This window comes from Canis lupus, chromosome 10 (genome assembly GCF_048164855.1).
Source record: "Canis lupus baileyi chromosome 10, mCanLup2.hap1, whole genome shotgun sequence".
Lineage (NCBI taxonomy): Eukaryota > Metazoa > Chordata > Mammalia > Carnivora > Canidae > Canis > Canis lupus.
In genome coordinates, this window is record NC_132847.1 from 24,658,696 (window position 1) to 24,682,801 (window position 24,106).

General features: G+C 49.7%; 1 protein-coding gene across 9 annotated transcripts in view; it reads right to left on the bottom strand.

Moving 5' to 3' along the window:
* MACROH2A1 (macroH2A.1 histone) overlaps window positions 1-19,435 on the bottom strand; it is a 78,429-nt gene extending 58,994 nt beyond the window's left edge. For 3 of the 9 annotated variants that reach the window (XM_072841074.1, XM_072841070.1, XM_072841071.1), the window contains exons 1-2: window positions 18,612-18,771; window positions 9,218-9,425 (exon numbers count right to left, since the gene is read on the bottom strand). In XM_072841074.1, coding sequence (XP_072697175.1) covers window positions 9,218-9,389 — 172 coding nt within the window. In that variant the 5' untranslated portion in view covers window positions 9,390-9,425; window positions 18,612-18,771. The other 6 variants (XM_072841073.1, XM_072841069.1, XM_072841075.1 and 3 more) reach the window with 6 other exon arrangements.
* Window positions 19,436-24,106: the final 4,671 nt, after the last annotated feature.

Here is a 24,106-nt window from a genome sequence, read left to right on the forward strand (position 1 = left end):
GAAATGAAAACTATGAATAAAATAAACAGACACGGAGAAAGAATGAGACAATAACATATATTTGATTTCTGTTGAGACACTGAAGAAACAACAGCTAAAAACTTTATACATGTGATAGAAGCATGTTCAGAGGCACCTGGGTGGCTCGGTCCATTAAGCATTTGCCTTCGGCTCAGGTCATGTCCTGGGGTCCTGGAATTGAGCCCTACCTCCAGCTCCCTGCTCAGTAGGGTGCCTGCTTCTCCCTCTCCCTCTGCCCCTCCCCTGCTTGTGCTCTCTCTCTCTGATAAATAAAAGATAAATAAAATCTTAAAAAAAAAAAAAAGAAAGCATGTTCAAAACTATAGCCCGAGAAAGTTTATCACCAAAAAACCTCACGAAATGAAATCCTAAACGATGTACTCTATCACAAGTAAAGTGATCCGAGGAAGGCCTGGGATGAGAGAGGCACACTTAGTTTTGGGCACACCATTTTCCTTGCCTGAATCCAGAAACAAGTTTGGTCTTTCTGTGGGCTTTTCCATTGCCTCTGGGAAAACAGAACCCTTGCTATGGAACTTGTCTCTGCATCTGCAGGCCCCAATGACAGAAATGAAAGTGGCATGTTACCCTTCACTGGGAAATTATGAAGCACCAGTGAGCCTCCTTGACTACTGAGTTTCCCAGGCAATGCAGCTCATCCTCAAGAAAACAGAGAGATTGGAACAACTGGACATCCACATGTAAAGAAGTCAATCTAGACACAGACCTCACATTTTACAAAAATTAACTTAAAATGGATCACACACCTAAACGGAAAACACTAAACTATAAAACTCCTAGAAGATAACATAGGAGAAAATCTGCACAACCTCGGGTTTGTGACGATTTTTTAGCTACAACCCCAAAAGTGCAAAACATGAAAAAGGAAACAATACACTAGACTTGCTTAAAATCACAAACTTCAGCTCTGTGAAAGACACTGTGAAGAGAAAAAGAAGACCAGTCACAGACTAGGAGAAAAATGACTGCAAAAGAAAGCAATGAGGACTTTCCCTTCTCTGATCCCAGTGATACAGTCCAAGCCCCGGCCCCGAGAAAGCAGAAGTGGAGCCACTGTTTCATGAAGTGGGCCCAGGTCACACTGACACTCTTGTGGACCACTTTGTGGACTCTCTGGAAGGACTGGGTGGTGGATAGGCCAAAGTCAGTGTTTGAGCTCTTCGGCAGATTCCTGTGCCTCTGGGAGAAGTGTGCTATCAAGCCGTGCTGCCACCTTCACATCATGGGTCAGGTAGCAAAGCTCTGGGAGTGCCACCTCTCGAGCCCTGAGGCCTGCCCCGCCTGGGTGTGCTAACTGGCTGGCCATCCGACACCACATGACAATACCACATAATAAGGGAAGTGTCAAAGGTGCATTGTGATAAACTGCTTCTTCAAGCACTCCTCCAAGGTCTCCCTGCAACAAAATCATCTATTCCCCAGGAAGTAGAGGGAGGCCTGCCAGTGCAGCATAGCGGGGAGCACCTCCCGAAATACCTCGCAACTTGCTTTGCAAGATTGTGTATAGTGGTGAGTTTCTGCAACTGGGTATCAGTGAAGATCATCAACAACAGATATTAATAAAAACAAATAATTAGGCTAAAATCTAACTCCCTTTCATGCACGGGCACACAAAAGGCATTCAGTGCCAGCAGCTACCTCCAGGTGGTGGAATTATGAATGACTTTTAGCTTCTTGTGTTTTTAAACACAAACTGCTTGTATAACCTGAAACGAGATTACGCATTTAAATTCTGTCGGCACATACTAGGTATCCAGCATGCTAGTTTCAACTTCAGTGTTTCCAACTTTTTCCTAGTTGCAGCCCTCTGTCTCATTAAAATCCCTAGTCCTCCTTTTCGTGTGTGTGGTTTGCTCAGGAATATGAAGACAGTAGAGGGCTTTACAGAAGTGAGCACTGTGGGGTACTGTGAGCTCCAGGACAGCGTGAATGCCCAAGAAGGTGCCAGTGAGAGTCAGGCGGGTCCTGGTCTGAAGTGTTCGTCTAAGGTAGGGGTGGTCAGGCAAATAAGCAAGAGACTCAGGAGGACCTCAGGGAGCCTCGGAGCATCAAGGAGTCAGTCTGACTGTCCTCTTCTTCCTGCCCTATTTTTAGCTGGGTGAGTACAGGACACACTCAGGTGTCCTGGATAGGAAAGTGGTAAAGAGGCCAGGTAAGTGACAGTGCCAAATGCAGGCTCCGCCTTACCCATCTGCCAAGCCTGTCGGGTCCTTTTTTTCTCAGCCCAGAAAAGTCACACAATGATGGCTGCTTGCTGAAATGAGTGTATCTGTGTAACAGGATGCGGGGCCGACACAGAGGGCTCCCCCTACTGCACTTAGGGCAACATCACAGTGCAGCCCCACCCGATACCAAAGGGATGTGCAAAGTCTGACACAGTTAGGGATCAGAAACCAAGCAAGCTGAACCTCAGGATGAGGATGATCATTTTGTCAGCCAAACCAGACAGCAAGGTCTATTCCTAAGAGTAATCCCTTTTCCTTGGCCTTTTATTGTCGGACTCAGTCAGGCATAAGGGCCAGGCATCACTTAGTCTACAAAGTGGCCAGAAAGTCCACCCAGGGAACCCTGCTTATTTCCCTGGTCAGGAGCCTGCCCCGTAAAGTTCACCAGGGCAGCTTCCCATTAGAGCATCCACCGCAAGAGGGTGCCAGGTGCTGGTTAGCAGAGGGGGAGGCTCTGCTCCCAGACAAAAGACAGGAGAAGGATATCCAGGTCTCATCCAGGGGCAGTGGGAGGGGCAGGACTTGGCAACATGGAAGGAGTGGGGGATCAAGAGATACCTTGTGATAAATATAACAATTCAGTTTTGAGAGTTTTCCATACTCCTTAATGTTGAGAAACCCTCTGAGAGTGGATTGGATTTTTGCAAAAAAGTTTAAGTATAGGAGGTAACTTGGCAGAATAAGATTTGTGATCAGGCTACACGACAGGATTTCTGGACTAAAATTTAAAAAAGGAAGAAAGAAGATGTTACTGCACATCTTTTTGGATTTGATGAACAGGAGCCAGGCCTGTTCTCTCAGGGGTATGGTAGGCTGTCCCCAAGTTAATACCTGAGCAACTCAGCTTAGTAAAATAAGTGCTAAGGGCTTCCTAAGACACCACTCACCTAGCAAACGTTGAGGCACCTTCTCTGCACGGGGCCCCTCTGAAGACAAGCTTTGTGCCTCGATGCGACAACAAACCAAAGTTTGCTCTTTGTGGTAGCTTTTAATCTTGTGTCTTCACTTAGCCTTCCTCAGAGTGCTGTTTCTCATGGGTTTAAGCCACACCAGTGTCCTCTACACTGTGCTGTGCAGGGTTTTTTAAGGTGTTCCTTGAAAGACTTTTGTGATCAAAGTTTTGGGAACCACTACCTAGCATAGTTCCCTCCCATGGGGATTCACAATGACACCAATATGTAAAAGGCTCTGAAGAGTCTCGCAGTAAACAAAGCTCTCTCTTGGTGGTTCTCAAACTAAAACAAATTCCTTCACTGAGAAACTCGTCTGAGGTTATTCATATATCCATCTCAAAAGAGGGGATGTGAATCTAGCCATCTTCTGAGCTCAGCCACGGAGCCATGTTTTTTTTGGTGGAATACCTCTTAAATTTCATCAAACACTTAGGTTCTGCTAAACACAGTTTGAGCAACACTGACCCACAGTTCCTTGACCCATGACTTCAGACCAACAAATCATGGCACCTGGGAGGCTCAGTTGGTTAAGCATTCTTCTCTTGATTTTGACTCAGATCATGCTCCTGGCTTGGGTCATGATCTCAGGGTCCTGAGATCAAGTCCTGCATTATTAGGCTCCATGTTCAGCATGGAGTCTACTTAAGATTCTTTCTCCCTCTCTCTCCCTCACCTTCTGCTCCTCCCTCACACTTGTGCTCTCTTGCTCTCTAAAATAAATAAATGAAATCTTAAAAAAAAAAAAATAAAAGACCAGCAAATCACAAGGGTGCTTGCTCTTTGCTCTTCCACACACTTTTCAGTTACAACCCCTCCCCGCCAACTGCAAGACTCAAGTACCCCTTTCACTTACCCCTTTGTTTGCCCTATTCCTTTACTGGTCTCTGGGCTTTGTGTGTCCCCAACATCAATGGAAATTTCACTGGGGCAAAAGCCATGCCACATGTTTCTTATTTCTCATCTTACATCTTCTTTACCTTCCAGCATGGTGTGCTGGGCACAAGGGAGAGATTCCAAAGGCTTTCGAACTGACTCAAGTCAAGTTTCCTTTTCCCTTAAATGATATTTAAATCATGGAAGGGGTAAGTACCACAGTCCCATGGGGGCAAAGATGACAGCTGGGCAGGGGCTGCCCTGACTGCCTCAGTTTCCATGCGATAACACTTCCTTCCACCATTTATCGAGTAGTTAGGATGAGAGCTGGCTAAATGCTTTAGATACAGTGTCAATCCTCACAGCAGCCCCGACAGCTTGGGCTGCTGTGCTGCTCATCTGCAGAATGAAGCAAGACCTACATCGTCCAGGGCACTGAGAAGACAGACAGCATCACATTCCTTGAGAAGAGCTCCGGGGAGAGTCCAGGAGGGAAGCAGAGACAGGAGCACACAGATTTGGGGAAGAAGCTGTCTGGCCTCCAGGCCTCAGCTTGTTCCAGATGTTGCCTTTTCCTTTTAAGTAAGACAGATGATTGGGCTCTGGACCCAAGCGGAGAACTGGAGGCCAACTTCACATTTCAGAGCAAGACCCAAGGCTATGACCTCCTCCCCATATCTACCTGAGCCCAGAGCAGACCATAAGGAGGAGAACTCGTGTGGTCCCTCACCCCTGAAAACATGCTTTACACAGGGTGTGTCACTGGGCTCTGATGGTCTCTGCCCAGAATGGCCACTGCTGGTTCAGACACTCTGCTGGTGTGGCCTCAGCTCTGGCATGCTCAGCTCCTGGCTAACTGAAAAATCCTTCAGGAAGATGTCTGTGCACATGCCAGGTGCTCAGGACAGAAGGGGCTTCCAACATGAGACAGACATCTTGGTGCTGAGGCTGGTATAGGCTTTAAGAAGAAGACTTAGGTACCGCTTAAAACAAACCAGGGAGAGGAGGCACTGAAGCTGCCTAGGCATTCTGCACACACCTGGTAAGGCTTAGAGGCTCAATGGGTTCCAGGCAATGGGAGGACAACACGCACAGGACAGTCCCATCACCATCCCTAAGGAATGTGATCAGCCAGAGCAGGGGTACAGGGACTTCCTCCTCTCTCTGCCTACCCCCAGTGCTAAGGGTTAGCTTTGGGCACTTACACTGTGTGGGCATAGGAGGAGCATGTCCCCTGGATCCCCTCACTGCAGCCTCTATAACCATACGAAACAGTCACCGTAGCCCCATTGTACAGATAATCAACTCACAGCCTAGAAATGTGAGTGACCTGCCTGAGGCCACAATTAGGAAATGGCACCTAAGACACCCAAGTCCATATCTTAACCGTCCAGCTCTCCTGCCTCTACCTGACATCCGCTGAACACAGTGGCATCCCATCTGGTCCCCAGGGCTGGCCACCGTGGAGACCTCAGCTCCCTGCTCCACAGCTACCTGGTCCCAGCAGGACCCTGGTAGCTCAGCAGTCCTATTAACCATCTCATCCAGACCCCTCAACTCTCTACTGGGGGCTGCTGAAGGCAGGAGGCCTGGCCCAGCCATGTCGAAGGGTGTCATATGGCACACCTCCATCACCATGCCTGCAACTGTGTATACCACAGTCTGCAAGAGTCTGGGCCATGCAGAGAACACAATCTTTCTACAGGGCCCTTCAGGTGATGACCAGATAGCTCACCTGATAGCTCCCAAGTGGGATAGCTTTGGTTAACAAACTACAAACAAACCTACACACCACCCTTTTCTTGCCTGTACCTGCCTCTGAACAGAAGGCTCTCTGGGGTGAGGAAAGGTCTTGCTCTGGCATCTATCCCAGGACTGGATGCATGTTCAGTGAGGACCTGCTGAAAGGGTGGTCCTTCCCTCACAGACTCATGTCAGAGCACGATGTCTGGGCCACATCCCTGTCAAGGCTCCTAAGCTGCTCAAGGGCTGGCACTGGGGCTTCTTTCTCTTCCAGCTTGGGGATAAGATGCAGCTGGCACCCAGCAGGCACATGGAATGCAAGGGAGGGGGTGGCACAGCCCCACTCCCAGCTCTCACAGGGCTGACTGGGCCCCACCTCCTTCTCCAGGCCTCAGCTGAGATCTCCTCCTCACAGAAGCCTTCCTGAGCCCATTCCTCTCCAGGTGCCCAGGCACCCAGGCCCTGCTTTGGCCTGCTTACACTCTCCACGGCATCTCTCACAGGCAGTAACCATCTGGGCTGGTTGGTTCTTTCTCCCGGACTAGACCATGAGCGGCACAGAACAGAGATCACTTCTGCCCCAGTCATTCCTGTGTTCGCAGACAGAGCCTAGTCTGGTGCCTTGATACACAGCAGGTGCTCAATAAGTGTGTGTAATGAATGAGAAAGTGTCTTCAGGGAAAACCAAATCAAAGAGCAGAGCAGAAAGAGGGCTTGTCCACCTTCTCTTCTCACTCCTGGAATAAAACCAAAGTTCTGAGCAGGCAAACACTCAGAACTTCCAAATCCTCACACGTGGCCACATCCCAGGCCAACACACTCAGAGAAGGCATGCGGCACTGTTCTGAGGGGTGCAACAGGGCAGTGTTTTCACTGGATGTGGCTGCAGAGCTCGGCTACTTCCCCAACTGGCAACGGGGCACACGTGACCACACAGTGCCTGAGCACGGCACTCATGTCTCAGGATGTCTCCCAAAGTGTCTGTCCTGTAGGCCAGGCACCATGGTGGGGGCAGGAGTAGGGCAATGGCAAGCCAGTGACTCAGCACTGCAGGCAGACAGAAAACATGGCTCAGATTCAGCTAACTATAGCTCTCCTGGAAGGACTTGGTGAAACTTAAAAATATGTATTCTTAACATACAGGGGTTAACATGGCTGACACCTGAGTAAAAATTCACCTTGACCTACCATCTAGTATGAGTGACAAGCTACCCTGACCATTCCCACTGCCTTTTGTGACCACTACCACCCAACCGTGAGAGTTGGGGATGGGTACAGTGGGCATGGGTACAAAAAAGACTCAGGGTCTCTGGTCCCATGAGAATGGACCTGCTGACCTCAAACTCATGAGCGCTGTGCTCAGTTCCAGAGCCTGCCAGGCACAGACAAGGAAAACATCCAGATTTTCTGTGTAGCACATATAATAACTACCTCAGATATGTTGGAACAATGGTATCCCCCACCCTCACCCTACAAACTAAAAAATAGAAACCTGATGGAAGAAATGAAACTGATGTGATACTTGACCTAATGATAGTGGTCTGTGGACATCCCAATGACAGGGACATCATGACATTCGGGAACCAGGAGTCGTGGCCTGTATGCACAGCCCTTCCCCATTATGCTCAAACAAAGCCCTTTGGCTGTCAAGCAGCCTGGAGTTGGTGGAGCATAGGCTGTTGTCAACATTTGAGTTGTATGGAAATTGGGGTCCAGAGAGTTTAAGTGAATCACTCTAGGTGACATAGCATGTAAACTGCCAAGCCAGAACTAAAAAATGTCTTCTGCTTCCTATCTAGTAACTTCTCCCAATGTAACTGCCAATGTTCTACACGGCTTTCCTGGTGTATCACAAGCTCTGGGCCTCTGGTTCCTCATCTACAGAATGAGAAGAATCATACCTAGCTCGTGCTACCAGGCATGCCACCTCTAAGGGTCTCTGAGAAACAGTTTTAAATGTCCCAGAAGTACAAATGCCTCCCAACTATAACACACCAAAGACATTTTGTGCCTAGGTGCTTTTGAAAGAACACAAAAACGTTATATACCTCATGAGCGTGTTCTTCATGGTGGAACCCTTGGTCCTCCCTTACTGAGAGACTTAGAAGAGCAAGAAGTTATCCAGCTCTCCTGCTGCCTATTACCACTTTGGAAGGGCACCTTGTTTCGCTAAGTCTCCTTGTCTGGCTGTAGGACAGGTGGCTGCAAGAATCAAGGGTGCCCTTTCTGCCATATAACCTAATTGTGCATGGAGCAGTAAGTGGTAAAAGTGTTACAACAGGCCAACAGGATCTGGGTCCCTTCCCAACTCCATATTGGCTATATGCAGCCCCAGGCAGGTCCTCTTAAGCTTTGATGCTGGCTTTATCATCACTAAAAGTGGGGGTGCTATCCTTGCCCAGCTGGCTTCCCACAATTGCCATGAAGCCACCAGTGAGACAAAGATTATTTCTGGGAAAAGGACCACCCACCCCCCCGCCCCGAGAATTAGCTGATTCCAAGATTGGGACTGGAAAATTCAAGGTGTGACTAGAACATCTCGTGTGAGAAAGTAAGAAAATGTCTAAGAATGGAAGAGGCCATCACAAAGGACACCAGAACCAGCTTGAATGTCAAATGTGAAGCAATCTGAGCACCATACTGAGTAATGATACGATAGTGTATAGTGTTGAGCGTCTGCCTTCAGCTCAGGTTGTGATCTTGGGATCCTGGGATTGAGTCCTGCATTGGGCTCCCCGCAGGGAGCCTGCTTCTCCCTCTGCCTGTGTCTCTGCCTCTCTCTGTTTCTTATGAATAAATGTTTTAAAATCTTAAAAAAAAAAAAAAAAGACTAAAAGAAATGTATGATCCTAAAATGGATCCTGGATCAGGAAAGAAAACCAAACAAAACTATAAAGGCCACTACTGGGGCCATTAAATGTCCAAGTGGACTGTATAAAAGCCAAAAATGGGGGATCCCTGGGTGGCTCAGCGGTTCAGCGCCTGCCTTTGGCCCAGGGTGTGATCCTGGAGTCCTGGGATCGAGTCCCACATCAGGCTCCCGGCATGGAGCCTGCTTCTCCCTCTGCCTGTGTCTCTGCCCTCTCTCTCTCTCTCTCTCATGGATAAATAAATAAACTCTTTTAAAAAAAAGCCAAAAATGAATGTATAGATGTGCACAAGTATGCATATGCATGCACACACACACGCGCGGTGTGAGGAGAGAGAGCAAAGGGGGCAGAATGTGAATAACTGGGGCACCCAGATGAAAACGTTCACCATCCAACTCTCATAACTTCTCTGTAGGTTTGAAAAATTTCTAAATAAAATAAACTGAACTGGTCCCATGACACATGTCAGAAGCGCTGCCATGGGCACGCGGCGGGGGGCGGACACACTCACCCGTCAGGTACTCCAGGACAGCGGCCATGTACACAGGCGCCCCCACGCCGATCCTGTACTTGGGGTGGCCCTTCTTGATGTAGCGCAGCATCCGCCCCACAGGGAAGATGACTCCTGCCTTGGCGGACCGCGAGGTCTTGGTGGACTTCTTCTTTCCGCCCCGGCTCGACATGGCGGTGGCCCTGACGTGGATCAGTCAGTAAGCACACTGTGGAGGCAAGAGGCACAGGTGTGAGGTCATGGACACGATGCATCCCCGCTTCCCCTTCCCCATGCGCTCGGGCACCAGGGAGACACGCCACTGCCTGCGGCCACTGAGCCCCTCGAGCCGTTAGGCACTCCACTGGAGCACTCTGGCCCCTAAAAAAAGACAACAGCGATGCTTTTCACATCTTATACCCTAACATCGATTTAATTGGTCACTTACATTTAAAGGTTACTCTGACAACAAGTGCTCTCAAGTCTCTTGCCTTTATGCCACATGATGTGAAAGAAATGGGATTTCTTGGCTATGTCCTACACACTTGTTTAATAATTGAATTTGTAGACCCTGGAGACCAGAGTGGACAAATAATATGTGGAAGCCTTCGTGAAAGAAGAGAAAATGATGTCACCCACCTCTAGAATGAACATGTAACACCTGACACCTAGGCCCTCTGGTGAAAGCAGTGGCTCTACCTCTAGGATCCTGTACCTGTAAGGGGCAAGAATGACTCACAGGAGCCCAGCAGATAGCCAGGTTGCCCTCATCGGCCCTCAGCACACTTTCAGTCTACTAGCAGGGCCTGTCTGGAGAGGATGGAAAAGTGCTCATCTTTCCCTGCTCTTCCTCCCCATCCCCATCCAAAATGCCACTCAGGCCAGAGGATGCTCCACCTTCAACAACTCTTGGAAGGCCTCTCCTCTCCACCCTGACCATGACTGAATCCAGATCATCACTAATCAAGTGATCACAAATATGTGAAGAGGTCTTCCCACCACAGGCCCTACTCTCCAATCCACCTGCCCTCCGAGGGTAGTACATACGGATCTGAATACTCAATGGCCCTAGTCTGTAAGCTTTCTGTAGCTGCCATAGTTCTCAAGGTACAATCCAGACCCATGGCCTGTCACGCAATGTTCTAGAAATCTAGGCCTGGCACATCCATCCAGCTTCACCCCATACCTCCGGCAGTCCAAACTTGGGACATGAGGGGGGGGCGGTTCACACACTGTTCCCTGCAAATGCCAGCCCCTGCAGTGGCTATGCCCTTTGGCCAGGACTTCCACTATCTCTCACACTTGTTCTCTGCCCTCTGCCAACTCTTCCCTGAGTGCTCAGATACAGCCACTCCATCCTCTGGGCTCCCTTGCACTTCACGCCACAATGATGTCCACATACGCCCATCTCTCCCATCATAGTGCAGGCTCTCAGAGCGCTGCCCCTACCTGTACTCCTAGCAAGCACCACTAAGGTCTACATGTTGGCTAAGAGCATTCTAGGTCTCAAATGTTTGCTAAAAGCATTCAGGTCATTTACACATCTACTTCAAGAAGTCTGCTGGGGAACAGAGAGAGAAGGGCCCAAGGCAGATGTGGCCCCTGTTCTTCCAGAGCTGGTGGAGAAGAGAGAGAAGAAATAACCCTCGTCATTTAAATGATCATCATGAAAGGCAGTGAACACTTCCCCTCCTTCAGCGGGAGAGGCCTACGGTCAGTGATGATTCATGCAGCTCAGCCTTGTTCTTCCTGGAGCCCAGGCTTCAGCTCCCATCTCCAGGCAGACCTTTCTGAGTATGTTTGGGGCTGTCTCTGTGGGAATCAGGCAATGTCTGGCCCCAGAGAGGAGCCATTAGCATTCAGGGACCCAAGAGGCCCTAGAAATGCTCATTCCTTAAAAGTGATGCTCCTGGTCTTTGCATGGACGTGCTGGTGACTCTCAGGTGCATACCTGGCTGTGGGGCCCCATAGCTCTGTTCTGCCTGCCTGTGGCAAGGACCCACTTGAAAGTCCCACGGGCACCTGGAACTCCCTCCTCTGGGTTTCTCAGCAGTGACAACCTCATGCATCAAGCCACCAAGCAGCAGTCAACCTGAGCCCTACTTCTCTGCCCACCTTCATAGGGCCCAGCCATGAGCCTAGCTCTCTGTTGAACCCACCTCGTAACATCTCGAGCCTTTTCCCTTCCCTTTACCCACCCTGCCCTAGTTCAGCTCTCTCCGCACCCACTGTCCTCAGCTCCAGACCCTCTCCATGGAGGCCAGAGGATCTAGGTCCCCTTGCTGATTCCCCATGACCCTGAGCCAGCCACAAACAGCTACTTCCACGGCACTGTCTCCTGTCACCCCTGCCTGGGGCCGATGCCCCTCTCTAGGTCACCCCTGACTCCCTGCACTGCGAGGAGCATGGCTTTACACATGCTGTCTCTCCTGCCACTGACACCCTTCGTCCTCTGGCCAATCTGCTGAACTGACACTCTTGAGATGCCTGTCCTCAGACGGACCATGGACTAGAGTCACTCACTGCTCCATGTTCCCAAGCACATATCATGGCACATACATGTGTGCCTGCCTCTCTAGCTTATCTGAACTGCAAGCTACTTGATGCCAGGCCCTGTGATCAGCTCGTTCCTAAGTCCCTGGGTCCCTGGCAGGACCTTAACTTTCATGGATCCTCAAGTGCCATTCTGCTGAAAGGAGAACTTAATTTTCAGTCAGACTCCCAAAAAAGCAGCCCCTCTCCTAGGGTTTGTCCTGCAGCTCCTGTTCCTCACCCCTTCGCATGTTCTTCCTGCACTTCTAACTAGAGGTGCCCAAGCGGCGGCTGCAGCTTTGAGAGCCTTCTGACGAAGCCATGCAGCCTCATGACATCCAGGAATGTGTGCTGACTTTTAAAATATCTTTCAGAAAACCATCTTGTAGCTGGGCAGTCTCCAGGTAAACCCAAGAATGTGCCAGGTCCATTCCCCTCATCAGGGGTCTCTGGAGCCATGGACAGCCATGGCTAGGCACCCACATGGGGAGAGAGCGGCTGTGATGAATGTGGCTGTGGAACACCAGGGTTCATAACTCAAATGCCAAAGTCAGACTGGCCTCCTTCAGGTTGTGGCTCTGCCACTAGCATGGCCTATGTCCTTGGGCATGTGATAGAATATTACCCTCAGAGCTGATTTTATGCTCTGTCAAGTAGGGATGAAGCCAGAATGGAACCCGAACAGTTGGTGGGAGGACTGAATGAAAACATGCATTACAAGGCCTGACCAGCACTCACTGAGTATGCACTCAAAAAAGTCGATAAAAATAACAACAGCATGTACAATTCGAAAAGAGGCCACCTCCTTGAAAACTGCCATTGGATGTTTGTACTGGCAAGGACATCCCTGGCTGCTTTAACAAACAGGCCCCTATGGCTGATTTCTCCCTCGTGGAAAGTCCCAAGTGTGTTTCCGTGATGGGCTGGTGCTTCTTCACATGATTCTAGGATCCAGACCCCTCCCATCCCTCAGTGGAGGAAAACACATGGAGGCCTTCAGGGGCCAGGCCTAGAGGTGGGGCCTACCACTACTGACCGTGATTCACCGACTAGAACTTCGTCACATGGCCACGCCTAATTGCAAGAGGCGTTGAGAAATGTCCTTTACCTATTTGAGCAGAGAAGAAAACAGCCAGTTTCTGTCACATAACAAACCAGGTTGAAAACGGACCATGAAGCCAGGGTGTGAGCAACCAGCCAAAGCTTGTTGGGCCTTGTTTGACCCATGCCCCGCATCCAGCCTCTTCTGAGAAATGGACAGTCCTACCTCACAGAAAAAGTGGCTTCTAACACACTCGGCTTCTCTTCAAGGCACTGACGTTGCTCAGAAGAGAAATAGCTATACTGTCTCGTCAAACTGACAAAGCAGTGTCCTTCCTTCCTGGACTAACCATCCAGGAGAGCACTGCGTTCAATAAACCACAAGTCCTCATCCCTAGAGTGGGCCCCACGAGTTTGAAGACAGTGACATGACTTTAGGCTAACTTGGCATCCATTCATCATTGTACCTTAGCTTAGCTGGGTTTTTGACTGTTATCAGGCCAGGAAATAGAGATTCTGTGGTTGATCCTGAAGGGATCTCTGTGGTCTTTACTTCTGCAACTCCTCCAGCTATAAATCAATCACAATAGACATGAACCTTGCCTGCAGAAACCCAAAGCTTACCCAGAGACACACTGAGAGGGGCTGTATGGAGAAGTGAGCAGGCTTGAGTGAGAGGTAAGTCTCTGACCACAGGCCTCTCAACAACCGAGATGTGACCAAGGCACATGGTCTGTCCTCGGGGCACAAGACTAGCAAGAAGCCTGGCTATGAGGATCCCATGAATAAGACAGACCTGAGAATGACAAGCCCTCTACTACCAGGAAGGGCAACAAAGGTAAGAGGGGCAGAAGGCTGTCCTACCTACGACCACACTGTTCCACTCCTCCTCAACAGGGCACCCTAACAGGCTCCTCGCTGCATTGCCAACCGCCTTCACTCCTACCTTGACTCTTGGGCACATGCCCCAAACTCAGTCTACGATGCTCTCTCCAGCCCTCTGTCTGGAGATCCTACCTAGTGGTCTGCTGATTCAGATCTATCACGTGGCCCCCTCCTCTGTGTTTCTGCTGTGGCCATGCCTTGTGCCCTCCCTGGTCACAGGCTAATTGGGGGAAGCCTGGTGCCCAGATTCCAACCTTGCATACAAGGCCCCACTGACCTCCAGCTTGTCTCCCCCTATTTCCAGCAACAAGGGCTTGACCAGGCTGGACTGCTCCCTGTTTCCTCAGTCAACACTCCTGCTCTGGCCCCCGAGCCCAGCTATAAATCCCTCATAATGTTCCTTAGCCTGCCACCACTCTTTAACATGTTCAACTACTGGGGCACCTGGGTGGCCTGATCAGTTAAGCATCTGCCTTCTGCTCAGGTCACGGTCCCAAGGTCCTGGGACCCAGCCCCTCATCGGACTCGCTGCTCAGTGGGGAGTCTGCTTCTCCCTCTCCCTCTGCCTCTCTCCTCCATTCATGCTCACTTGTTCTCAAATAAATAAAAACAAAGTGCTCTGCAAATGCAATTTCCAGTTCTTTCTTTTAAACTGATTGCTACTCTAGATCCAATTTATATAAATATCCTGAAGCCAACCTCCCCAACCTTAGCAGATGCTATGTTGTATCATCACTGCCAATTTCCTTGTCTGTCTTGATGATGGGATACACCAGTTGGCACTGTTCACCACTGTATCTCTGGGATCCCACTACCCTGCCTGTTACCTGGTAGGCTCTCAAATGCTGGCTGACTGGTGACTGATTAGTTGGTATTTACAGTGGATGGGGTTCTCCTGACAAAGATGAGAGAAGCATTTCCAAAGGCCAGAGGCCACAGGATTCAGAGATGTGGCAAGTGAGACACAAGTCAGGGACCCTCAGTGAGACCATCTGTGGACACATTCCTCACCAATCCCTGTGGGAACCCAGACCCTCAAACTTCAAGGAGCTTGTGGAACCACCTTCGGGATTCCCAGGAAGGGAATACCACAAATGCCCTGGCAACTGAGATGGGAGCCACGAAGAGGAGGCCTTCCTGCTCCCTGATAATTCTATGGCTCCAGCCACCTCTCTTTTGCCGTGAGGCTAGCTCAGTAAACGATAAAAGAGAACAGGGAGAAATGCTTACCTTCCTCACATCTGTAAGCCACTGACCTCTGCTAAGGCTACAGCATAGAAAACTCTTAATCAGGTCGCTTATGAAACCACTGCAACTGGCGATTGTGAGGTCTTTTATTATCTAAGCAATGAATTCATGCATATCGATCCCAAATGAAATATTGACTAGAACTGCCAGGGAGCTGCTAGTTGGACAGCCCTAACTCCATCACCCGAGGATGGCAGGGGGGTGGGCAGGGATCTGAGCGATGTTTAAGTCACTGCTGACGAGGGAGGACTGCACCATCCACTCCCTGCAGCTGGATAAATGCCCACGTGTCCACATGCATTTGTCACCTTCCCCTCAACTCCAATCATGACAGCAAACCTGAGACACTTAATTCTGAACCATGGGACACTAATCCTGTTTACAGCATTCTCTCCCATTCACTGCTATCAGACCAGATGATTAACGGTGTCACTGCTGTCACGTCCCCAGAGGCATGATGATCTACTACACAACTATCACTCACAGAGCTGGGGTTCAGAAACAGCACTCTGATTGGCTGAGAACAGAGACTTGTTCTGTGTACTCCAGCCAATCAGGAAAAACATCTCTCTCCATTCATAAAACACTACATCATGAAGCGAGCCAGATGATTAAAGAACTTACAGTCTACCTTCTGCGAACCAGGGGATTACAAACAAGGAGAGGAGGACAAATTAAGATAATAAATAAATCCTAGACCGCAAATTTTGTCCCAGCGCACATTTCTTCCTCACGTGTTAGGTTTTTAGTGGTGGGGAGAAAACAGAAGCCAAACACAAGTGTTATTCAGGAAAGAGTTTACAGGAGGCTAGTCTGGGATTAAAACTTCACCTCTGTAAACCCACAAGCTTGTGAGCTACACTACAGGAATCAGCGCTACATTTCAATAGCAAGGCACGGTCTTCCTGCTTCAAGAGGAAACTTTCCTTCATACCTCCTCTCTCTTTTAAAGGTTGTGCCAAACTCTAAGATAGCCATTTCGATGGAAGGCTATCAAAGGAAAAGTTTAAATGTGAACCTCAATAGCGGAGGACCCTGGTTGGTTGGGCTTGGCATCTAGAAGCCATTCAGTATTTGTTGAAGAGATGAAGCATTCCCAGTAAGAGTAAAAAACATCCGGCCATGTCTCTCTCCTGCTCAGAGCCTTCAGAAGCCTACAAAAGGCTTCTTGTAGCTTCACCTGACTCCCTCCAGGATTCAGCCATCCTGAGTCTCTGGCAGTTACCCCATATGACCTCTATTCTCACTGTTCTAAGATTCAATGTGTGGGACTCCCTAGGTCTCAAACACTTGTCCCCACCTGCCCTCCTTTGCCCAGCCAAACTCCTACTTGGCCTTTCTGTACCCAGAAAGAGCTTGCTCCTGCTCATGTCACTGTTCTAGGGGTACCCTGGGAGCTACTGTGACCTTTTGCACCAACCTCACAACAGCCACTTGCCTGTCTTCTCCTTGCATCACTTTCCCAAGGAGGAGGACTGGGCATTTCTTGATCATGCTTCTGTCCCCAGTGCCTGACTCAGAACTGATTCTCAGGAATTATTTATTGAATGACTAGAAGACACCAATCTGGCAGGCTTGATCCAAGCAAACAAGCTATACAATTCTTTGGGACCCACTTGGGCTCACTCAAAAGAGCTGGGATGGCCCCCAATGTACTTCTAAAACTGTAGAATGTGGGGAGGACCTACCTACAGGGCAGGTGTGGCGTCCCCCTTGCCCCTGCTCCTTCCCAGCCTATATGCCAAGAATGGGGCTCTGAAAAACCTAACACAAATCCAAAGGCATAATCCAACAAAAAGTAGAAGCTGCTGTAATTCTGATCAACAGCACATATAATAGGTTCTTACTGTGGTTTTGCTAGCTTGGGGTTTGCACTTTTATTTAAATAAATCACCCTTAGATGACTGGGGGCAGCATTAGCTCTGAAGGTATTAGAGGCAGGTCCCAGAATACACGTATTCCAAGACTTTCTATTGGAAAAAGGAAAAGGGCTGTTGGAGTTCTGCTGTCGCAGAACTAGAAGAACTAGAAAAAATGGCAGAATGAGATGGACACTTCCTGTGCCTGGCCCCTTTGGTACAGACCACACCAGTGACTTAGGGCTGTGTGTTATAGTCTTACAAGTGATGTCCCAGACCACTCCTCATTCTAAAGGCCCTACCTCAAATAATTTTCACTTAAATTCTTCCGTCCTTCCTAATGCCTTTATCTAGTGATCAAGCATTAACAACGGTGACAGGTTAAAACAAAATTACAGAATGAAGAGATTTCCCACTCTCCTAAAACTAGAACAGCGGAAGAATTTTTAAGATTGAGGGTTTTTGGTTAGGGTGTTTTTTTTCTTTCTTAAGAAAAAAAAAAATAAGGTTTGAAAACGTATTTATCCCCACTGGAGAGGCTCTTGTGCAAGACTGGAATGACACTGCCCAACTTTGTTCAGTTGTGTGTGTACAAGAGGTATAAATTCCAGCTGCAAGCGTGAGGTGGCCATTTCAGAGCCAGTAACTCCTCTGAAGGCAGAATGATACACTAAAGGTGGCCCGCAGTAGGTAGAGCCCACCTGACTTACAACTAGAGTCTCCCATTCAAACCTAAACCTGCCTGAAATTCCCCCAGTCCAACGAGAAGGGAGCCTGGGACAAAGTACTTCTGCCCTTCTTTAAGGCAAAACCTCAAACCGCAAAGGTGGAAGAAAAGGAGAAGTTAGCAGGAATGCCCCTCTAATTGTCTACTTTTATATGCTGTTTATTGGATCATTAAAACCTCACAAGGATTTCACGGCGATTGCAGTTGTTGGATTCAAAGTTTGTCTCAGCTGTTTGTACAGACGTTTCTCGCTTTCGAACTCAAACAATACTCCGCCTAACCTCTCGTCTGAAACAACCTTCCGATCAACTGACCGGATCCTGGAGGGATCCGCGGTTCCCGCAGGAGCGGAGGCGGGGCGCGCCACCCCACACACCTGTTGTCAGGTGACACCGCCGGCAGCATCCAGCGCGCTCACCTCCCCGCTCCGCTCCACCCCACCCCCCGCGAGGCCCTTCTCTGCAGGCCTTCTCCACCCAGGGCGCCTACAGCCTTCCCGAGTTACCTTAAAAAAAAAAAAAAAAAAAACTCCCAGCCACAAAGCAAACAAAAGGCCGAGCAGAAGATGAACGAGGGCAACGGGGGTTCCCGCGTGCCCCCTCCCGGGCCCGCCGGGCTCCAAGCCCACGAGTGCCCCCAGCCGCCGACCCTCCCCTCTCCGCGGAGCCAGACGCCGCCGCCGCCGCCGCCGCCACCTGGCTCTCGGGCCGACTCATTGTGCGGGGGCCTCACCAGCCGCCACACGGCGCGCCCCGCGGCCCCGGGCCTGCCCGGGGGGCCTCCGGCTCGGCCCGCGCCCCGGGAAGGCCGCCTTCCCACAAAAGCGCCCAGGCGCCGGCCGGAGGACGCGGTTTGGAGAGAAGTTGGCTTCCGGGTTTGCTGTTTGAACAAAACCAGAGAGAATCCCGCGCGGCCGGCCCGGGGCCTGGGAGGGCGCCGAGCGCGCGCGGGAGGCCCCGCGTGGGCCACACGCCGAGCGCGGCCCCCCCGAGCCCCGCCGAGCGCCGCCCGCGCGCGCCAGGCCCCGGCCGCCCCCGGGGAGCCCCGCGGCCGGAAGAGCGCGGCCCCCGGACCCGGACGGCGGGGACCCGGCGCGCCGCGAGGGCGCCCGCGCGGCACTTACGGGGCGGCTCGGCGGCGGCGGCAGCAGCTAGGTGTCCGGCCCGGGTGCCCTCTCGGCCGCTCGCGCCTTTTCTCTCCGCGCTCGTCGCTGGCCCGCCCGCCCGCCTCCTCGCTTCCCGCCCGCGCGCCGCGCGCCTGCCCCCTCCGCCCGGCTCCGCCGCCGAGTGAACTGGAACCAGTCGCCGCGGCCCCGGGATTCCCACAATGCACAGCGCGCCGCTCGTCACATCCCATGCCGGCCCCGCGCGTCCGGCCGCCCCCGCCCCGCCCCCGCCGCCCCCCCGCGCCGCCCCCCCGCGCCGCCCGGGCGCCCCGGCCTTGACCCCAGCCGCGCGGCTGCGCGCGCCCCTCCGCGCCCGGCCCTGCCCTGCCCTGCCCTGCCCGCGGGCACCCCCGCCTCCCGGCTGGACGCCGCACGCGCGCCGTCGGGCCCGAGCCCCCCGCCCCCCCCGCCCCCCCCCGCCCCGGCGCTCCGGGGGGCTCAGGTCCCGGGGCCGCGGCTCTGCTCGCGCGCCTCCCCGCCTGCGTCCCCGGCGACCCTTCGTGAGCGCCTGCGGGGTGCCTGGCACGGAGCGCGGGGCTGCAGAGCCGGACGCCGCCCTCGAGGCGAGAGCCCCGAGCGCCCCTACCTCCGAGCCGAGCGCGCCCAGCTGCGCGTCGCCTTTCTCAGACACCCGGGCCGCCCTGCTCCTGCTCCCTGACCCCCCCCCCCCGCTCCCTTAGTGGCCCGCGTACGCCCGGACCTGCTTTGTCCGTGGAAGCCGTCACCTACTTTGACTTCGCCAACGTTCACGGTTGGACCCAAGTTGCGATTTGCGAACATCAAAAGTGATTATCACACACAGTTTTTTTCTTTCTTTTTGTTTTGTTTTTAAACCGCAGACAAGCAGAAAGAGAAGGAGCCACTACAAAGCCCGTCTCTATATTCCTAAATTGATCTTTTTGCCCCAAAGCGTTAGTGCCCCATCCAGGGTACCTAGATAGGGGCCTTCTCTCAACGGCCTTCCCTTTCCTGGCCAAATTGCCAACAGGGAGGCTATCTCAGCACCCAGGTGTGGACCAGATTTAAATAAAGATACACGCCCCCCACCCCCCACCCACCACCCACCCCGGAAGAATTGTGAAGCTTCCTGTGCCTTGCTGGAGGCGGTGCGGCGAGATTATGGAAGTAATCAAACCCGCTCCCAGCTCTCAGGCTGCCCCTCAGCAGCGGGGGTAGGTAACCTCCTCCCCTCCCCACGCTACTTTAACACTTCAAAAGTTTGCAAAGCAGGGATCCCTGGGCAGCTAAGTCAATGAAGCCTCCAACTCCTGATTTGGGCTCAGGTCATAATTTCAGGATGGTGAGATCCAGCGGGGCTTCCTGGTCTCTGCGCTGGGCATGGAGCCTGTTTAGGAGTCTCTCCCTCTACCTCTGCCACCCACTCCGGCTCTTGCACTCAGACTCTCTCTCTTTATCTTAAAACAAAAATTGAGATATAAACTGACATATAACAATGGGTAAATTTAAGGAATGGGTTGACTTTTAAGATTTTACTTACTTATTCATGAGAGACACAGAGAAAGAGGCAGAGACATGGGCAGAGGGAGAAGCAGGCTCCCTTTGGAGCCAGATGGAGGACTAGATCCTAAGACCCCAGGATCACGCCCTGAGCCCGAGGCAGACCCTCAACCGCTGAGCCACCCAGGTGTCCCTAATTACTTCTTTTTGTAGTAAGAACACTTTGACTATTCCTTGACCACCTCAGAGACACTTCTGTCTAAGGGACTTTGCATTTGCTGTTCCTCATCTTGGAACACTCCCCTCCTCCCCCCTGGCCTCATCCACATGACTTGCTCCTTCAATTCCTTCATGTCTTTATTTAAATCTCACCTTCTCAGGGAGGCCTTCTCTAAAATTTGAAACCTCACCCCGTCTTACACTGTCCCCCTCCCCTGCCTTATTCTTCTCCACAGTATTATACTTCTATACGCCAGATAAGACGTGTCAACTCTTAGGCTCTTTATTTCTCTACTGGACTTCAAAGTCCTAGAGGGCAAGTATTTTTGCCCCTTTTGTTCACTGCTTAAACTTTATCACCCACATTAGTGTATGACACAAACTATGACCTCAGTACTTAATTGGAATAATGAATACATGAATGGCCTGTATTGGACAGTGCTTAGCAAACTTTTTTTCCCCATTCTTTATTTTTCAATCCTGAGATCATGACTTGAGCTGAAATCAGGAGCCAGACACCTAATCGACTGAGCCACCTAGGCGCCCCATATCTCAATTAAAAAAAAAAAAAAGGAACAGTGAGTGTAAGGTTAGAGTGAAATGAGTGAAGAGGAAAGCAATAGATGAAACTGGAGAAATGGTGATTCTTTGGGTCCCCGGTGAAAGCATTAAGGATGTGTGAGGCTTCCCCCAGAGAAGCTACAGAGGGGTGTCAGGAAAGGTGCAGAGACTACCTGCCTTGTTGCTTTGTCCTTCCCTGGGTCCTTGGGCAGTTCCCTTAGTTTTGCAGGGGTCAGCCACCAAGTAAAGTTTCCATGGACCACAGCAAGCCAGAGGAATGTCAGACTTTATTTATTCAATCAACAAACACTTACAGAGCAACTGCTTTGTGCCAGGCCGGTGCAAGGCTCCTTCCCAGAGAAAGAAGCCTTCTAAGTGTGTTGCCACGCTATCCAGGCCCTGGTCCAAAATGTAGGAGGTACTCTTGGAAACCTTAACAAAAGACAACATCTGGGGCTGAAGAGAAGGCCAGGTCTGTGTGGAGAGGGGGAGGCTCCTGCAGCCTGCTGGTGTCCTGGCAGCAGAGAGACCTGAGACTTCACTGAGACCACATCCTCAGTGGTGGCCAAGGCTAGACGCAGAGGATGACTGTCAAACAAATCCCAATCTGCAACCCTAGAGGCCAAGAAGAAACTCATTCATGTCCACCCCAGCATTTGTCTGTCTTAGTGAAGATCACGTATACCCCATAATTTCACCCTCATCGCAGGCAGGCTGTTTCTCATAGATTTCTATTCCCAAGGACACTATAGACTCAAGAAGCCAAGAAATTCGCCTGAGATCACAGACAGAGCTGGCACTGGGGTTCAAACCCAGGTTCACCCAAGACCCGAGCTTTTATGACTCACGCCTGAAGGACCTCTTCTGGGGTTTGGGTTTCCTCTATGTGCCCATCCAGCCTTCCCTGTCCCCCAGTGCAGAGTAGGTCTTTTTTCCCCAATCTGTCCCATCCCACCATCCGTGGATTAGAGTCTATACCCCGCAAGAGGTGATCTCAGTGCCACCCCACTGCCAATACTGCTCTACAGTGTGCTGTTCTGGGAGAGTTCACTAGCAATATTGTCCCCACCGCTTTTCAGGCAGAGGCCCTCTCTCTTCCTCTCTCCAGAAAGCTCCACCTTTTCTCTCTCCTTTCTCCTCCTTATTTTGTATGCCCTGTTCTTTCACCTCCTTGGTGACCTGTCCTCTCACTTAATCTGGCTCAGGGAGTTCACCAGCTTTTTCCCCTCCAATTGCAAAATTGCAATTGCAATTGCAAAATTGCATGTCTGCTGTGTGGAACTTGGAAAATAAAAATGCATAATATGTTAAAAATCACCTTTAGTACACCACTAGGAGAGAACCACCACTTCTCTTCCAGCTTCAGTATCCATACCTACTTAATATTAAATATATTTAGGTTTTTACTGCATTTACTGCTTGTACCTGCTTTTCAAGCTTTAATGGTCTTTTATGAACATTTTACCAGGTAGTTATTCTACGATAGCAGTTCTCAAATTATTTGGATTCAAAACACTTTTATCCTCTTAAATTTTTTTAAAGATTTTATTTATTTATTCATGAGAGACACATATAGAGAGGTAGAGACACAGACAGAGGGAGAAGCAGACTCCCTGCAGGGAACCCAATGCAGGACCCCAGGGTCACAACCTGAGCTGAAGGCAGATGCTCAACCACTGAGCTACCCAGGTGCCCCATGTCCTCTTAAAAATTAATGAGGACTTCAAAGAGCTTTTCTTTATATAGGTTACATCTATCAAAATTTGCTTTATTAGAAATTAAAACAATAAATTTAAATATTTATTAAAGTATTCATTTTTAAATTATATAAAACAGAGAAATAATGTATTTGTATGAAAAACAATTATATCCTCTAAACAAAAGAAGAGGAATAAGAGTGGCAATGTTTTGCAATTTTGCACATTTCTTTAATGTCTGATTTAATAGACAATAGATAGCTAGATTCTGATAGCCCCTGTATCCAATCAGCTGCTACATGTCTTGAAGTCTACACACACACACACACACAAAAAAAAAAAAAATCCAGCCACACACAGATACATATTTGGGGAGAAAATAGAGGATTTTAATAACCCCCTCAGTTTCTTGTGCATGTTCATCTTTGATATATGCCAAAATTCAATAAATAGTAGTTTCTTAAAGGTTAATTGCAATGTAGAATTTGAAACTGATCAATAAACTTTTTGAACTTGGTAACATAAAAGTCCATTCATTTATCTTATACCTTGAATGGATATTTTAGCCATGCATGAATTGGTAAAATCATACATTGGACATTTGGAAAATAATTGTTTCAACAGAGTTATATAGCTCTTCTAATCTTCCAAATATGAGCACCTTTCATTGTACAATATTGGAAAATCACATTCCTTAATATCGGCACTGAGATCATCAAAAAACTATTAAGTATTGTTAATTTGTAAAGTTTATGGCAGCAAAATTATAAGTATCCCAAAACTATAATTTTTGCTTGAAAGTTCAAATTTATCATTGGCCACATAATGTTAGATACTTTCCTTGACATGACAGGTTCATTTCATGCCTGTCACTTACACAAGAAAATGCCTACCACATGCACAAAACTGCATTATCACCTCTGTGGGCCTTAGGCATTTTGCATTCATTGGTCTCTTCCTCCATTAAAACAAAACCAGGGCAGCCTGGGTGGCTCAGCGGTTTAGCTGCCTTCAGTCCAGGGCCTGATCCTACAGACCTGGGATAGAGTCCCGCGTCGTCGGGCTCCCTGCATGGAGCCTGCTCTCCCTCTGCCTGTGTCTCTGCCTCTGTCTCTCTGTGTCTCTCATGAATAAATAAATAAAATCTTTAAATAAATAAATAAAATCTTTATTAAAAATTTAAAAAACAAAACAAAACAAAAAACCCCAATCTGCATTGATATAAGGACAAATATATTAACATTAGATATTAAAAATTGTACCTTATGGAGAATTCAGGCTTGCACATAACCAGGTCTGAACAACCAAAGTTTGTCAGTCATTCAGACCCAACGACTCCATCAAGAACATTTCTGAGGCTCACAAGATTTTATGGGTCCACAGAAACGTTTTCTTTTAAAATCAGAAAAAAATGCAAGTTAATTCTTTTAGATAGAAGAAAATATTTTGATATGTAATATTCATATATCTATCTTCATACCAATGCAGTCATAAAAATGTAATTTTTACAGAGAAAAG